This window comes from Balearica regulorum, chromosome 2, assembly GCF_011004875.1.
Source record: "Balearica regulorum gibbericeps isolate bBalReg1 chromosome 2, bBalReg1.pri, whole genome shotgun sequence".
Lineage (NCBI taxonomy): Eukaryota > Metazoa > Chordata > Aves > Gruiformes > Gruidae > Balearica > Balearica regulorum.
This window is the reverse complement of record NC_046185.1, coordinates 82,322,692-82,340,126: the sequence shown is the minus strand read 5'-3', so window position 1 is coordinate 82,340,126 and position 17,435 is coordinate 82,322,692. Positions and strand designations below refer to the sequence as shown.

Sequence of the window (17,435 nt, the reverse complement as noted above, 5' to 3'; positions counted from 1 at the left end):
GTCATCCGCTGACTGACAGAGGAAACAAGGGGGCAGTGGTGCTCTGCATGCTGGAAAGGATCCAGCAGAACAAAGGCTGGAGCAAAACTCAGAAGGAAGAAAATCTGAGTTTGAAAAGCAAAAGTGATCTCTGTTCTTTCTGGATTCTCTTTTTCTCCCTTCCCACGTGTCCCATGACCAACTCCATCTCCAAGTCTCTTCTCTTCTGAGGCGGTCCTTCAGACAAATGAACACTTCCTTACTTTCTTGCACTCTATTACTTCTCTATGAAGATTGGACAGCCAAGATGTGGAAACAGGTGGCAGTTTGAACAGGTGACAAAATGAAACACAGACAAGGTTACATACGCTCAGGTACTTCAGTCATGCACCAGTTGCCTGTCTTACACATGAAAACTTTTAAGCCTCACAAGTGACATCTGCATCTCTGCATAGGCTCCCAGAGATGTAGAATAAAATAATGCTGCCACGGCTCAAAAAGTTACAGCAGAATCACAGAATGCTTTAATAAAATGAGTAACCTAACAAGCAAAGCTTTAATTTTCCTACTGTCTTCTAACTAAATCACAGCTGAATAATCATATGCCTTGTGGTATTTTATATCCTAAATGAATGTGCAGTAATCCATAGACATGAGGATATAAAAGTGGAAATCAAAGGCCCTGCAAGGTTTGTAGGTTTTTTTAAAAAATGTTTTTACGCTATCTCACTACAGTTCTGTCATAAGAAATCAACTGCACGTAGGGCTGATGGAGCTCCCGTAACAGTGATTACCTTCTGATTATCTTTTAGTTTGTTTTGTTTCCAGCAAAAATACAGAAAGCAAGCCACGGCAAGTAAACAAACCTTGATGGACACATCCTTGGTTTGTGTTGTTTTTTTTTTTGTTTGGGGGTTTTTTTGTGAGGGGTTGTTTGGGTTTTTTTGAGAGGTGTGTGACATTTGGGTTGTTTTGTTTTTTTAAAATCTTACATAGTTTTATTTATTTTACCTTTGCTGTGATCTGAAATTCTTCATGTTCTTTTAACAGCTCTTGAGTGTGCTGGATACTGGAGCCAGTGGAAGTATGTGTGGATAAATAAAACTCTCCATTGTCATGAATCCATTCCAGAGCCTAAATAAAGCAGTAATGAAGGAAGAGTAAGAGAGAAGGCAACATAATTTTGTCAAGAGAAGCCACCTGTAATCAATATTTCACGAACACAGATCAGCCACAGGTAAATTTTATTCTATCTCGCTCATGGCAATCCAATACCTCTACAATATCAGAGGCAATGCTTAAAGAATTAAAGAAAAACAACTGACACGTGAATCTGAATACTTCAGGGAAGTCCACTTACTACAGGATTATAGTAGTCTACTATTAAAAGGTTCTGACTATGTCTACAGCTTTATTAGTATACTCCCCCCAGATGAGCAAAAAAATCACATTTTTGGTGCAACACAGGACCAGCTGTACACAGAAATACACATTTTCCAATTTGGAAAAATGTACATCAGACTGCTAATGTGCTTGGAAAGTTTAGCCTACACATTAGATTTAACTATCATTTCACTCTTCAGTTGACACGTACTCCAGCCTCGTAACGTATGATCTGTAATTACAGGTACTCCTAGAAATTAAACCTGCAGCAGAGGAAGAATGGTGAGATGTATCAGTTAAAGCAATGAATGTATGTATAGGCAGTAAAAGACAAGAACTAAGAATGCCAGTCTAAAATTGTTTCCCTTCCACATCTTGGCACCTTACTCTCTCACTATTATGAACCATGCTGATCCAGGTTATTATCTATGTTCTACGCACATTAACATCTGCTGCCCTTATGCTTAAAACTCAGTGGTTGTGAGTAATCCTACTCTCTGACTATGGGGGGGCAGGGGGAAGAAAAAAAAAGAAAAAAAAAAAGGAGTCCTCTCAAACTGCTGCATAACAGTATGAATCAAAAAATGTAACTGAAGACTGACATTATCAAGTTGTTTTGCAGCTCTTAATACAGGCTCCTACAGCAGTATGCAGAGACACATGAACTTAGAAACTTCTTGGTTCTGACAAAGTCAGTATCAGATGTTCAAGGAATTTAATACAGCTTGCTTAGAACTGTCTTGTTACTAAATGCATGTGTATCTTCTGTGTCTTCAGTAAATATATACAGCACTAGACAAAAATTTAATGCACCAAAAGAAAAAGTAGCAGACTGCTAGTGAGTCCTCATTCTTCCTTTTATCTCTCATACTTTCAGTTTACCCTTTTATCTATCCACGTTACCAAGAACAGGAAAAATTTTATCTTGGTGGACAGTAGATATGTATTTTTCAAGAGCATAATCTTACACTGAATCAAAAAAGCCATCGTCTGTACTATAATTCCACCGACAATTTAAGATCATCAAGGCTGTGACTGAACAACTTTGATTCTCTTCCTTCCACTTAGGATGCTTTTGCCTCTTGGTACAAAAACTAAAGTAGAAAGCCTTCAAAATTCAACACCAAATGCTAGGATGCCATTTACCTGGTCACATACTAGAGCAGATGCAAGCCTGATGAGATGGGCCTGTACTTTTCAAGCGCCACTGATGGAAACAAACCAACAACTCTTGGACTAGTGTCAAGAAAAGGGACATTTCAACCAACCACCTGTGCGATGCCCCTTGTCATTCTAACGTCAATCTTTGCAAGTGAAGACTGATATGGACAAGCAGCATGGCTGACACTGATACTACAAACAACATTTATTTTGGTATTTCTTGCTTTTAACTTTTTAACCTCCACTTTTTTTTTTTTTGGTGGATTTATTACACAATGCTGGAATGAATGATAAACAAAAAAATCTTCCCCTCCTCAAATGTTGCCCTTTCATTAACTTTTTTGGCAGTTCTCTAGGGCCACAACATGACAGAAAGTTCATCTTGATGTTAATCCCTAGTTTAGATCAGTTCTTATTTCATGTGAGGATCAGGACTGTATGCTGGAGACGCACGTCACCATACAAGCACTGGAGAAAGCAATTTAGTGACCAGGTGAGCCCTTAACTCTGGAATGATTTGAGACTCTACCATTTTCCTCACAAACTACTATGGTATCTGCTCCCAGAGCAGGACATGGAGTTCTGATGGCACACAGAATGGGTTCTTCCAACTTTCAAACAAAAATCTAAATGAAGACAGCAACATTTCCATTTTCTGGCTAATCAGTGTGGATTTGTGATGACTGAACTGGTGATTGCTGAAAAATGGGATTTACAATGAAAATGCTGACAGATCCGGTGTTTGATTGTTAGTCAGTAATCTCTATACAAAAGTAAGTAGGTCATGTGCTCAGCACAGGTTGGAGTTAAAACTATTCAAAAGTGGGGTGAGGGGCAGGGAAGGGGTGTTGTTGTTTTGAAGAGGTATTAATCTTTAACTTCACTCCAAGATTTATCTTGCATTACTTTCTTTGTGAAATCATGAAAGACAGACTATAGAAATCTTTCAAGAGATCAAAACAGACCAATAGTATTTAAGCCTCTGTCTACATTGCCTGTCAGAAAGAAATTAAAAAAAAAAAAAAAAAGGAGTAGTACAAAACCATTGCAGATCATTCCAGTTACTAATTCTGCCTTGGAACCCTCTACTTACTTTTATGGCTTGTGTTTTGATTAGTGAACTGGATTTTTTTGGTGTCAGTAGTTACTTAATGGTTCTTTTCAGATTGATAAATTCAACAAAAATACAGACAGGTGGATCTACCGTGCAAGAAACCATGAAACCAAGTACACGCTGAATCGCAAAAACTTTCCACAGTCATTCAGTTATTATTGTTTAATGAGTTATCCAACTTGTCAGTTTTCTAGAACTGCCAATCAACTTAATTAGATGATTTTTTCCCCCAACATCAGAAAAAAGTTTTGCTGCCTGTTATTTCCCTGGTCAAATTAGGTGCGTGGGTAAAAGTTAACAAGCGTAACAATTTGTCAAACACAAGCTTGCAGAAATGAGAGTCACCAGTACCAGATCAAGCTGGTAGAAGCAAAACACTACCTTTAAGTTACAGCAGTAAAGACACCCTTCCTCAACAGATTTCCTTGTTCTGTATTAACAGAAAAGCAAATAATTTAACTTTCTATTTTAATCATTGATCATTCAGCCATTTGAAATATTGCAGTCAATGGCAAATTTGGTATTGTGGGACAAGTCAGTGTATGTCAAACCTTGATTACATTGAAGAGGATCTTTATCTAAACCCCTCACCTGTTTGGCACTTCTTTCAAACACCACATACTGTTGGCATTGATCAAGACGTCTTTTACGCATGGTCCAATAATGCAGCACACGGTTCTCCCTCTGGAAGAGTTCATTCAAGATATCTGAAGAGATGAAAATAGTTATGACAACCAGCTTTGAAATAACACATTAAAATCAGTGGAATAAAGTCCTTTATATTGTAGAATTTACAATACATTTACTCTTTCTGTTACTCTTTGTTTTGCTCTTTTTCCTGATATTCATGAAACACAGAATGTTCCTGTTTCATTATTGTTTACAGAAATGTTAGTTAAAGATATGCAATTAAAACTTACTAGTAAGACCTTTTTTCTCTCAAACATTTTTCATATGGAGACTGCCACAGTTTATAACAGAATTGAAAATGCAGTCTGATAAAGATAGTTCTTGATGGGTTTCTTCAGAAAGAACGAGCAATTAATCACAACATGCTTAACATCTCATATTAATGATAATAAAAAACTTTTCTGAATATACCAGTCTCCTGTAAAATATTTTAATAATTTAATACATATGGGCAAATACATAACCTTAGGTCACTACAAGAACAAATTCAACTGTGGTTGCAACTGGGTTTGCGTGGCAAGGTTTTGGTGGCGGGGGGGCTACAGGGGTGGCTTCTGTGAGAAGCTGCTAGAAGCTTCCCCTGTGTCTGACAGAGCCAATGCCAGCCGGCTCCAAGATGGACCCACCACTGGCCAAAGCCAAGCCCATCAGCGATGCTGGTAGTGCCTCTGGGATAACATCGTTAAGAAGGGGAAGAAAAACGCACTAGGAACAATTGCAGCCAGAGAGAGGAGTGAGAAGATGTTAGACGAACAATGCTGCAGACACCAAGGTCAGTGCAGAAGGAGGGGCAGGAGGTGCTCCAGGTGCCAGAGCAGAGATCCCCCTGCAGCAGCCCCTGGAGAAGACATGGTGAGGCAGGCTGTCCCCCTGCAGCCCATGGAGGATGATGGGGTGCAGAGATTCCACCTGGAGCCCATGGAGGACTTCACGTTGGAGCAGGTGGAGGCACCTGAAGGAGGCTGTGACCCCATGGGAAATCTGCGCTGGAGAGGGCTCCTGGCAGGGTACCTGTGGACCCGTGCAGAAAGAAGCCTAAGCCAGAGCAGGTTTGCTGGCAGGACTTGTGACCCCATGGGAGACTCACACTGGAGCAGTTTGCTCCTGAAGGTCTGCACCCTGTGGAAGGGACCCATGCTGGAGCAGTTGGTGAAGAACTGCAGCCTGCGGGAAGGACTCACATTGGAGAAGTTGGTGGAGAACTATCTCCTGTGGGAGGGACCCCACGCTGAAGCAGGGGCAGAGTGTGAGGAGTCCTCCCCCTGAGGAGCAAGGAGCGGCAGAGACAACGTGTGATGAACTGACCACAACACCCATTCCCGGTCCCCCTGTGCCACTGGTGGGGGAGGAGGGAAAGACATCGGGAGTGAAGTTAAGCCTGGGAAGAAGGGAGGGATGAGGGGAGGTGTTTTAAGATTTGGTGTTATTTCTCATTACTCTAATATGATTGGTAATAAATTAAATCACTTTTCCTCAGTTGAGTCTGTTTTGCCCATGACGGTAACTGGTGAGTGATCTCTCCCTGTCCTTATGTCGACCCATGAGCCTTTCATTATATCTTCTCTCCCCTGCCCAGCTAAGGAGGGCAGTGACAGAGCAGCTTTGGGGGGCACCTGGCAACCTGCCAGGGTCAGCCCACCACAGCAACATAAGCAGATATTAAATATACAGAAACCCAAGCAATAAAAAAAAAATATACAAAGTTCGTAATTCCCCTTAAAAAAAAAAAATCAAAACTAACAGCAGTATAATTGAGTAAATTGACTTGTTCAAATATGAGTGGTCAGTGAGCCTTGAGAAAATTTCCCAGTAATCAAATAATTAACTCCACAATTTGTTACTCCATTCCCAAGTATCAGAAACTGTCTGCCATTGGGAAGTCACATCCAAATTCCACTGTTAACCTGCAATTCCATATGCCTGGCTTATAAATTCTTCCTGGATGGTAAAGACCTTCTGCTTACAGTATGCAGAGGATTTTACCTGAACTCTTCTTCTTTAATGTTTACTTTTTTCTTTTTTTTTTTCCCCAAAGAAATCCCAACAGTTTCTTGTGAAGCTCACTTTACCCACTGCTTCTACCAGAGCAGGAGCCCTGCCAGACTTTGTAGCCACTGCAAACCTAGATGGCAAGCTGAAACACATGGAAATGAGGACACCTGACATCTCTGCCAGATGATTCTGTTGGGAGCGCAAAGAACCCAAGAGGAGGTCTACCACAAGCCAAAGAGACCACAAAAAAGGTTCATTCTTCACAATTATGCTTTACTTGCTTCTCTTCTTATACCTACTGCTGGCTATTTCCCATAATTACAAATGCAGGATCTCAGATGCTAGGCCTCTTAACACCTCTGCATTCCCCTGCCCCTCTGTGCAGGTCCATCACACCTTACATCCCAAAAGCTAACAACTCTGAGAAACAGTTTGACAGAGAAGCTCAAATAAAGGGAGCTTGAAGGGAAAAGCGTCCCTCTCTGTCAGTGATCTGGGACCAACTACAACCACCCGTCACAGCCTCCCTGAGGATTATGAAACCTGTCTTCATCGCTGCCAACATCCTCGTGTTTGGAAGCACCATATTCCCACTTGCCAAAGAGTGCTGAGATCACCGAGGACTTGCTTTTGGTTGGAATCTGGTCACTGCAGCCATGGTTTTCTTCCCACTGGGCAGGCTACCCTGAAGTATGCTGCAGCCAATCTGTCCCTTAGCCAAGCCATGAGCTTCACCTTAACTCTATGCCAGTCAAAACCAGGACACCTTGTCACTTTTATTTCTGCCTTACGCCACCTCCAAAATGCTTGCTCAGAATATATGCCAGATTTTGGGCGGGCAGGGGGGGACACAGAGGCAGACAGACGGACAACTATCTTATATAATACAATACACCCAACTGGACACACCATATAAAAAGAGACATCTTGATAGTGACGCAAGTGAAGTAGTTCTGACAAAGAGCAAACAAGGTGAATTTAGCTAATTGGAACAGTATTTGCCCTGTCAGGACATGATACAGATGGCGAGCCAGTGAGAGACATTTGGCTGGGCACCATTAGTGTTACTGCCATTAATTTCTTGGACTGACAAGGAAAAGAAAAAAATATTCTATAAAATACTCAAAGGAAGTATGGAACATCAACATTTAATACCAGGTTTGGATGGCTCTATCTCAAGCCTTCTGAACTATAGTTCCTGTTGTTATTTTCTTTGATTCCAACACTTGTTCGGATAGTTTCCTGAACTTCCAGCTTGTTCTCCAGGCTCGAGGAGCTTTCAGCTGTCTCTACGCATCCTGCACTCTCTGTCAATCTATCTGAAAATATGAGCACCACTAGACAAGTTCCTGCAATACACTCAGTCACAGCCCATACAGTGGAGACAGAGGAACAAAGCAGCACGTGAAATTTAGCAGCAAGAGCAAAAGATGAAGATGCTCCATTTCTCAGTTTACAGCAATTGTCACTGACTGACTCCTCCTCCCACAGCACAGTTTCAGGCCACAACTCCTTCCTAAAATTCAGTTTTGCCACAGTGTTCAATACAATATTTGGATACACTTAACTGCAGGTCAAGATTATTTACACTGGTATGAAGGGTCAGAAGGACACCTCTCAAGAGTTCAGTATCATTGTGATTTCTGTTTCCCAGGAAGCACGTGCTTAGCTAAACTTTGCCTAGACGAAGACAGTGCTTTTCTAGATACCATCATCTGCAGCTGGGAATAAGGATCAAGTATGACACTGAATGAGGTTTTTGAAAAACACTCTATTATTTTTTCTCTATATATTTAGAAGAGATGAAAGAGATATTTTTTTTCCTTACATGCATATTTGAACAGGAAGATCAGAGTGAACTCTTAAATCATTTGGTCAGATACCACCATACCACTGAGACCTAAAAGGAGTCCTCGCTAGTTTTATCTTGACTCATGTTTAATTCTCAGAAGCATATATTACATGGCTTACGGGGAAAAGGCATTAGAGTACATAGGGGTTTTTTTTCTTGCTTGGGGATTTTTGTTGCTTTTTTTGTTGCTTTCTAAACATGTATCTTTCATCTAGGATTTTAAATGTTCACGGAACATGCATAGCACTACGGTTTCGACATAATTATTCTTAAAGATGTTAGCAGAATTTTCTACTCTTTCCTCATCTGAACACGTTTACCTTTCTCAGAATGACTGTTTCTACACAGCTTTCAAAACTGAATTTTTAACAAGTTAGTCTAAAAGCCCTAACATCTTTTTCTTATACTCAGTCAGTGTGGTAGCTACAACTTCCTGCTTGCTTCTGCTTTGTTTTCTTTGTCTACTACTAAGAGAAGAGCTGACATATGCCAGCAACGCTTCTTCAGTTATTGATAGTGCCAGCATTTGCGTTGAGATTTTGTCTTTTACAGTTCTATAAATGTTCACGCCTTGGCGACAGAGGAAAAACAATCCTTTGTCTTAGCTCTACATGTTCAAACTTTCAACTGCCACAATCCCATTATTTCCTCAGAGTGAAAAGTATGGCCGATACCCTATTACCCTTCCAACACAAAAAATTCAACACGGAGGTTTTCAATTTGACTACTATGAGATACATGGGTAAGTTTAACACAAACTGTTTTCCTCTTGTAGTAAAGTGAAGCAGCGATCACGTCCTTTTCTGATAAAGTCGTCAAATAATTTAGAGTGGAAGTGACCTCTGGAGGCCATCTGTTCCAATCTCCTCCTCAAGGCAAGACTAACTTCAGCTCTTCAGGGGCTTGTTCAACTGAGTTCTAAAAATTCCCAAGGGCAGAGATTCCACTACTTCTCTGGGCTACCTGCTCTACTCATTGCTTTCTCACTCCTGTAGTAACACTGTCTCCTTATATACATTCAGAATTTTCCTTGCTGCAACTTTTCCTCTGGTCCTACTGCTGTATTCCTCTGAGTTTGGCTCCCTCCTCTGCATACCTCCCCTTTGGGTAGCTGCAAACAACAATAAATTAGACAATTAGACTTCTCTGGTTTTGAGTCTGTAGGATCGTTTGAGTGTTCAGTCACAGCTTCAAAATGCATCAAGCAGAATACAACTGGCAAATAAACTAGTAAAATGCAATATTTATTTCTGAACATCTCTCTCTGATCTCTGTTCTGCCTACCTCACCCATCAGTTATGTACACCCTATTAATTTCTTTCTGTCCCTGAAAGCCCTACAGATTTCTCTCTCTATTCCATTTCCCACAGTGAATGTTACACCTTAAAGCTGCACTACATTGAATTAATCCCAGCAAAACCCAAGCCCCATGTATTAGTTCTTTACTGCCTTACCTCAGCTACTGCCTATCTACACATCTAATTTAAACAGGACGTCAATTATCCTATATTTCCTGAAGCTTCTTAATACTGATTCAACTATATGAAAGGTCCAAGGGCATCATTCAAGGGATTATCTTCTATCACCCTGGCACTCCCAAGGAACACTCAGAATGCACCACACTAACACACTGAGTAAGCTTACAGTGATCAGCTCCCATTTGGCTTCAGACCAAACATTATTGCGTGGAAGTTCACTATCTCATTCTCTGAACAAAAGCAGCACATCTGAGTCTCAAATTGAAAGAAGATTAAGTGTAAGCAGGAGATAAATAAATTCAAAGCAACTTCATTTGGGTATAAGAGAATTTGATGACTGGCAGCTCCTTCAAAGTGTGCGAGCAACTTTATTTGCTGTTAAGCCTGACAGAACGCTTTCCACTTGGGCAGGCTTCACTCCCCCATCATAACACACACCACAACACATGATGATCACATTTTTTGGAGAAAAAAAGAACAAGAAACCCCTTACTTTTGACTTGTTGTTCAGGTGCTTTGATGTGTGTCACCATCCCTGGCATGTTTACGCTGTTCCTGTGCAGGTATTTCAGGAAGACGTCAGCATTCCTCCGAGCCAGTGTGCAAGCCTAGAGAGTCAGTGGTATTACCTTCTTTGAAGATACACAAATATACATCCAGAAAGAGATGAAGGGCCTTCCTCATCCCCCTTTTGTGCGTTTCCCATCCTCTCCAATTTTAAAAAGTGTTGCTTGTTAAATCCTTCTACAAGTAAGCCAACTCGAGTGCGGAAATAGTTTTCCCAACATCTTTTTACTTATTTTTACTTTATTTACTTATCCAGCAGGAAAAAAAAAAAACCCAAACAAAATGCTATTACTTTTTACCTGAAGATCCTGAAAAGCAATTACCTGCTCTAGAGCTTTCAGCATGACTCAGAGCTCACAGAGATGTTTGTGTATGTGCCATGTGCTATTTGACATTTTTTATTGTGTAAACAGAGTGCACATGCTTATGTAATCATCTGGCTATTCCAAAACATCCACCACTACTTTAAACAAAAAGTAAATGCTCCACTGAAGTTAAACGAAAAGTGCTAAAATATCAAGATGTGCCCTTAAAATATTAAGGCAAGGCCTTGAGAGTGTACAGTCCTCGCCGCTGTATTGCCAACAATCAGCTCAGCTGCCTTGTTCATCTTAATGTACGCCAAGTAGTACATGTGGGCTGGCTGCCTTATTTTTAGTAAGCAGAACATGAAATGCTACTTTAAAAGGTTATGTAAAGGTAGCATGGTTAGATCAAGTAAGAGAGACACCAATTTCTCAAATTATTTTAAGACAAAGGCTGGAAACTCACATGCCAGCTGCAGAAAGATCTATCTGACAGTATACTTTATGCTAATATGTTTTTGAATGTTCTCATCTGTGCACTGAGAACAAAAAGACTTTTAATAGAACTAAGTTTTATACTCTGTTGTCTTTCAAGGTGATGCTGGAAAAAGTCTTTGGTTACAGGGTTACACTGCTTTGCAATCATCCGTTACACATCTATTCAGTATGATCAATAACCCTCTTCATTAGGACATTAGTTGGAATGAAAAACTTTTCATTTATCTGCAGACTATTACACAAACCCAACTACTCCTAGATGCTTGTCTAGCAATTTCCTCCTTCCATACTCTATTGTAGTCCAAGTACAACTGAGAGCCGCATCTGATGCACAGGCAGCAATGGCACTATCTGACTGTCACTTCTTTTCCAAAGCAGCAGCCTTTAAGCATTCTTTAGAATGACAGTTGCTCAAAGCAGTGATTCCCAGTTCCTCTTCACTCACAGTGGGAGACCTCACATCTACCAAAGTTCATCAGGAAATTTATTTATAAAACTGTCTACAATTTTATGCACTTGGCAGTATTCTCCTAATCACAGTCAGATCAGTTAACGTGCCATTGCCCACATCTTTGCAATTTGGGACACACCTGTAGCTCTTGAATGGATACTGTTGCTTTCCACATATTTCAGCACTGTAAGTGTGAGCATTTGACTGCATGCTTGCCAAGACACAAAAGACCACAAAAAATAGCAAACCCTACCTTTAGGAACGCCTCCTTCTGTTCCAGGTGTTTGCTTATCATGGGAGTAACATGATCTGTTTCAGAGTTGGGACCCAGTTTGTCTGCTCCCCCACACCAGTCTTCTTCTCGTTTATATTCTTGCTCCAGGCTTTCCAGCACGCTGCACACCTATCAGGAAAGAGTCCGATTCGAATACAATTCAGGAAGATAAAAATTCCAAATTCAAGCCAAAACACCCAGAAAACCAACCTACCCCTTACAAGCACCTTAGCTTCTGACGTGTTTTGACTGGGACTTAAGACTTTGGCTGTGGGTTTGCAAGCATTGGCCTGCTTACATGGAATTGCTCAGAAGGCTTTCCCTAAATTGAAGTTGCTCATCCTTCTCCAACTCTGTGGCTGCACACTTCAGGATGGGCTTAAGACATGCACGATTGCAGAGGAAGCAACCTTGCCAACCTTCCCCCTAACTCTTCTGCGAACAAGTAGGATGACACTGATTTTTCTCTGACTGCCACACAAAAATCATAATTACCCATCTGAAGTACTTCCATTAAAACCTTTGTGTAACTTGTTCATGGTTTAAAGAAAACTTCTTGAAAAAAGCAGAAATAGAACTAAGGTCTTGTACAGTGTGTTTCATCTTGAAAATGTTTTACAAGACTTTGGTCAATTAAAAATAAGAATCTGAGGAATATTAAAGGGGAGAATGATATAAGAGGCAGATGAAGATTTGAGTCTTCACCAATAACCACTGCACTCTGGTAGTGCACCTTCTTTGAAGTTTGCTAATTAAAGCAAGTGTAGTTAGACTAATTACACTGTAGTCTCTTAGTAGTTAGTACAATTTTGTTACTCATTTATCACAGAATGGTTTGGGTTGGAAGGGACCTGTAAAGATCATCTATAGTCCAACCCCCTGCCAGGGGCAGGAATGTCTTCACTAGATTAGGTTGCTCAAAGCCCCATCCAACCTGACTTTGAGTGTTTTCAGGCATGGGGCATCTATAACATCTCTGGGTGACCTGTTCTGGTGTCTCATCACCCTCACTGTAAAACATTTCTTCCTTATATCTGATTTAAATCTACTCTCTTTCAGTTTAAAACTGTTGCCCCTTGTCCTGTCACTTGGTAAAAAGCCTTTATCTTGTAAGACCACTTTATAATACTGAAAGGTTGCAACACATGGTTTCTCTTTCTAAGGCAACTGGTAAGAGGATTTGCTTTTTGCATTTATTTGTAAAACTGTAGTCGTGATCAGATTAGTAAATATAACCCAACCTAGCCAACTGTTTTTTTAGGTAATGCTGGTTTATGCCACACTGAAGAATTAACCAAGGCAGACACAGATCATGTAGCATTTCTGTACCTGTTCAGAAGTTTTATAAAAGGCAACAGAGGCATTCACAAGCTTGAGACGGTCCTCCATCTTCAGCATCAGTTGTTGCCAATGGGAAGCAACCTTCTCTGCACACTCCCGGATCATATCCATGTCATAGTGATTAGCCTGCAGCATTGCCTCTGCCTTCTGCTGAACCTGCAGGGCACTTTGATGTGTTTTCTGACAAGAGGTGAAAATTCAGGAGTTCAGTGGAATGCTTCATTTTCTTAAAGACCTCAAAGGCTCACATTTCCACTGTGTCAATGACACTTCTATACACGTGCACTAACACCCATTAACTAAAAATAACTGTCTAATATTAGTCACTGCATGACTTCACTTATGCAAATACAAAGAAAATAAATCCTGCAGACATTTAGGATTAAATCAACAATGACTAGCAGTTTACAAGCAACAGCCACCGCATAGTATTGAGCCAGACATGGCATATCTATGTTGCAGTACACTTTGTTATAATTATAAATTTCAGGTTGATTTTCTTTCCCTTCATGGTGAGGAAAAAAATAAAATTGAAAAGATGGATCTTATTTTGGGTTGATTGCTATCACTGTCCTCACAGCTTTATCACAGTCTTTTGCACATTAGTAGTGAGCAAATGAAGGTGCAGGTGTGCAGGACAATACAAAAGACAACACTCCATGCATTGTAAACAAATTGTTAATTGTAGTTCTCTGTGTAAACATATACTTGTCTACAATCTAGAACCTCTAACAATAATAAATATTCTATCCAAGTAGAGAATCATCCAGAAAACTCAGAATTTAAGTTTCCTTATCATCTTTCCTTAAATTGACAAACGTCTAGAGGTCTCATGATTTTTATACTTGAGTTACCAAAGCTCTCAAAATGAGGGTACATACAGGGCACACAGTAAAAAAACCCAAACAAACAAAAAAACCCCCACACCACCACAAAACCCCACGAAACAAAAACCAACACCACGAGATGAACATGAAAAGAGTTACTGCATAACTTCCGAAAATAGTGTTCCCAAACAATCATAACTTTGGTTAATCTCTCAACAACAGTAAAGTTCTTAAAAAGAATTGTGCTGTATATAATCAGTATCACCCTAAGTCCCTCGATCACACATATAATTTAATAACGCTGCAATCCAGTCAACCTTAAGATCTCTGCCTATTTTTTGCAGAGATACGACCAATCTGGTGAATTTAGTTTGAAGTCATGGCAGGAGGAGGGACACACCACACGCAAATTTCAGTGAAACCTACTGTCAAAATAAAAATGGAAACATTAAAGGACCATATGAGAATACACAGAACTGAGGCTTGCTGTTCTGTTTATTGTTAACTTTAACAGCATTATATTGTTGTATTCTAACAAAGACAAACAGCATTTTTAGTAAAATTGCTGTGAACAGACTTGTTCGATTTATTGTAATTTTTTTATTCCTCTCCAAGGAAAAAAGGTCTATCACTTTACAAAGATGCAAAAAGGCACTGAGATGATGTGTTCACCTGGAATTGCAGCTCCAAAACCAACAAGAACCAAAAACCCACCTTCCCAGTAAGTGTGTTTATTTCTTTGCCATAAGATGATTTCAATAGCTTTTCCTAAACTCAAAATATCGTAGTGTTAACCCAACAGTATGAAAAGGGAGAGAAGAGATACATCACCTTACTGCAGTGCTATTTACAGAGAGTCATAAACTGTAATACAGGACTTCTCGGCTATGGTAACTGCAATGGTGCTTTTACCTCTATTGCGTGTTGAAACTGCTCATGTTCCCTCTGTAACTGTTCTGCCTCCTGCAAAGAGCTAGCAGTGATAAGCCCAGCATTCAACATTGACTCTCCATTTCGGATCCAGCCCAAAACCTGTAGCAAAAGAGAAGACCATGAAATATGCAATTCCACTGCCAACCAGCAAGAAAAGCGTCATTGCTAGGGACAAAAACATTTAGGGTCACATGCAATATGGGAATTGATGACTAAATAATGTATTAATTATATATTTACAGTGAATTATATATTCAATAAGCACAGCGAATGACATTCACTATAATTTCACTTAGCTGACAACTCCAAACTTTCAGTAAACTACTACATGTTTGTGGTTTCAGTTCATACTTTGAACAAGGTTGCATTTCTGAATACCATTTCTGTCACCTGGAAAACAGGAACAAGTTACAAGCAATATTTGCCTAAGAGCCAGTGTCAGTAATGTAAATTGAGGACATGCAGCTTAGTAAAAAGTAAGCAAAAAATTTTGAATATAAATGTTGAGAAAAATGTGACCACCGAGTGTCTTTTAATTGCTTAAAGATTTTTTGTTTTCAGCATGTGCCTTCTTTGGCATGTCCACTGAAACCAGAAGAATCCTCAGGTGGGGAGGAAGCATCAGGAGTCCACCTACTGCATTCCTTAGCAACAGCAGGAACATGCAACCATAAGGCCCCTTCAAGAGATCCCTGCCTTGTTCATTACTCAAGATTCCAATAATGGACATCCCACACTCACCAAACATTTTTATCACCGTGAATCTTCTTTCTAATGTCTAACACTCACATCTCTCTTGCTTTAACTTCAGGTCATTTTGTCTTTCCTGCTCATGACAGACAAAAAAAAGCCCAAAACATTTTCTCCCTCTTAGCATCAGCTTTGTTCTTCCCTCTCCTGTCTCCCTCAAGAACATTACTTGATTCCCTCGTCTAGACTCCTCTCCTCTTGTTGACCCCAGCCTCTTCAACCTCTCTCCCATGTGAAGTTAGCTGCCTGATTTTTCTCATTGCCTTTTTATGAGCTCTCTTCAGTTGATAGCCATCACTTTGATCAAAATCTTCCAAATACTGAGTAAAGCTGGGCATAATTCAGGTTATTCACTGTCACCTGTACAACTTTTCCATGGAACTGCTGCTCAGCCAGTAATTACCCCTGTGCTGTATTTGTTCAGCTGATTATTTCTGCCAGTATATCATGCTCTGTATTTGTCTCTAATAAAATTCCTATCTTTCTTGCAGCGCAATTCTCCCATACATCAAGATCATTCTGAACTGTAATACAGTGTTGTCTGATGAGCTCAAATCCCTTTTCCAGATACTTTTGCCTTTATCTTCAAATTTGAAAGAATAATCTCTAATATGTACATTTTCTGACTAAAAACATGTATCCAAATACAGACTTCTACAGATTTTTATTTTTTTTTTTAATTTTGAAATGTCTTTTCCAATCCAGTGAGTCTCGTAATAACTTTCGTTACTGATTATGGTTTTCCACCAAGTTATCATTCACGTTAATGTAGTCTCGTATGACATTCTCATAGTAAGTTAGGGTCAGATGGACTGAACCAAACTATTTTAAAAGCTTTAATAGAAGGAAGATCTATGTCATCTGCTTTTTCACCTTTACCCACAAGACCTGTTACCTAGTCAGGAAGAAACAGGATTTATCAAGGAGAAGCTATACTTAACTAACCTATGTTAGCCTTTTCTCCTCTCCTCATCACTGTTCAGGTTTAATAATCTACTTGTTTCAATATGTTTCCTCGGAAATACGTTAAACTAGCTGACCTATAATCCTCCCTTAGCTAATCCTTTCCCACTTTTGAAAAGTAGATGTTGAGTTCCAGGCCTCCAGAATCTCATTCAATCTCCAGAAGTTTGGAGAAGATAAGCCATAATATCTATGACATTATTTCAGGCAGTTTTCTAGGTATTCTAGGGCGAATTCATCTGGGACTGGGACCAGCTGATTTGAAAATAACCAGTTTAAACGTACCTTCTCTAACCTGTTCCTACAAACTGATTTTAGACCTTTGACCACTGGTAATAATTATATTAACTACCAAATCACAGTTAGCTCTTAACACTAAATACTCTCATCTAATGATCCACATATGACACTACTATTAATGCTACTGAGCCAGGTTATTACTAAGTGAATCTGGATGACATGACCATAATCACAGACTGAAAACACGGGCAGAAACCAGGCAAAGGACCTAATAAAACACAAATCCTTAAAAACAAAGGCACATGTGGTCTACACGTGTAGTACACTCTAACATGTCTTTAACAGCTTGAAGCAACTGAGGTCTAGCCATCTTGACACAACTTCCATTCCCTCAAATGTGCATCACAATCTCACCTTTTGTCTTATGTTTATCCAGACTGCAATATTATTGTATTAGTAATGTAGTTCTTCCCACTTCTGCCTGCACAAGGCATTGCTAAAAAGTTTTTTTTCCTGCCGATAGCATGTATTTGAATTCCTCTACACAAAACCTGCAAGTCTGTGGAAAAGAATAAGTCTGCAGTGTAGATGTGGGACATGACAGCATCTCCCAAGACAGAAAGCATGGGGTCAGGTA

The 17,435-nt window shown here is 39.9% G+C and overlaps 1 protein-coding gene across 3 annotated transcripts in view; it reads right to left on the bottom strand.

Moving 5' to 3' along the window:
- TRIO (trio Rho guanine nucleotide exchange factor) overlaps window positions 1-17,435 on the bottom strand; it is a 259,674-nt gene that overhangs the window by 95,020 nt on the left and 147,219 nt on the right. For all 3 annotated transcript variants that reach the window (XM_075744826.1, XM_075744827.1, XM_075744828.1), the window contains exons 16-21: window positions 14,825-14,944; window positions 13,074-13,265; window positions 11,724-11,873; window positions 10,143-10,257; window positions 4,229-4,344; window positions 991-1,113 (exon numbers count right to left, since the gene is read on the bottom strand). In XM_075744826.1, the coding sequence (XP_075600941.1) occupies window positions 991-1,113; window positions 4,229-4,344; window positions 10,143-10,257; window positions 11,724-11,873; window positions 13,074-13,265; window positions 14,825-14,944 (816 nt within the window). The remainder of the gene's footprint in view (window positions 1-990; window positions 1,114-4,228; window positions 4,345-10,142; window positions 10,258-11,723; window positions 11,874-13,073; window positions 13,266-14,824; window positions 14,945-17,435) is intronic.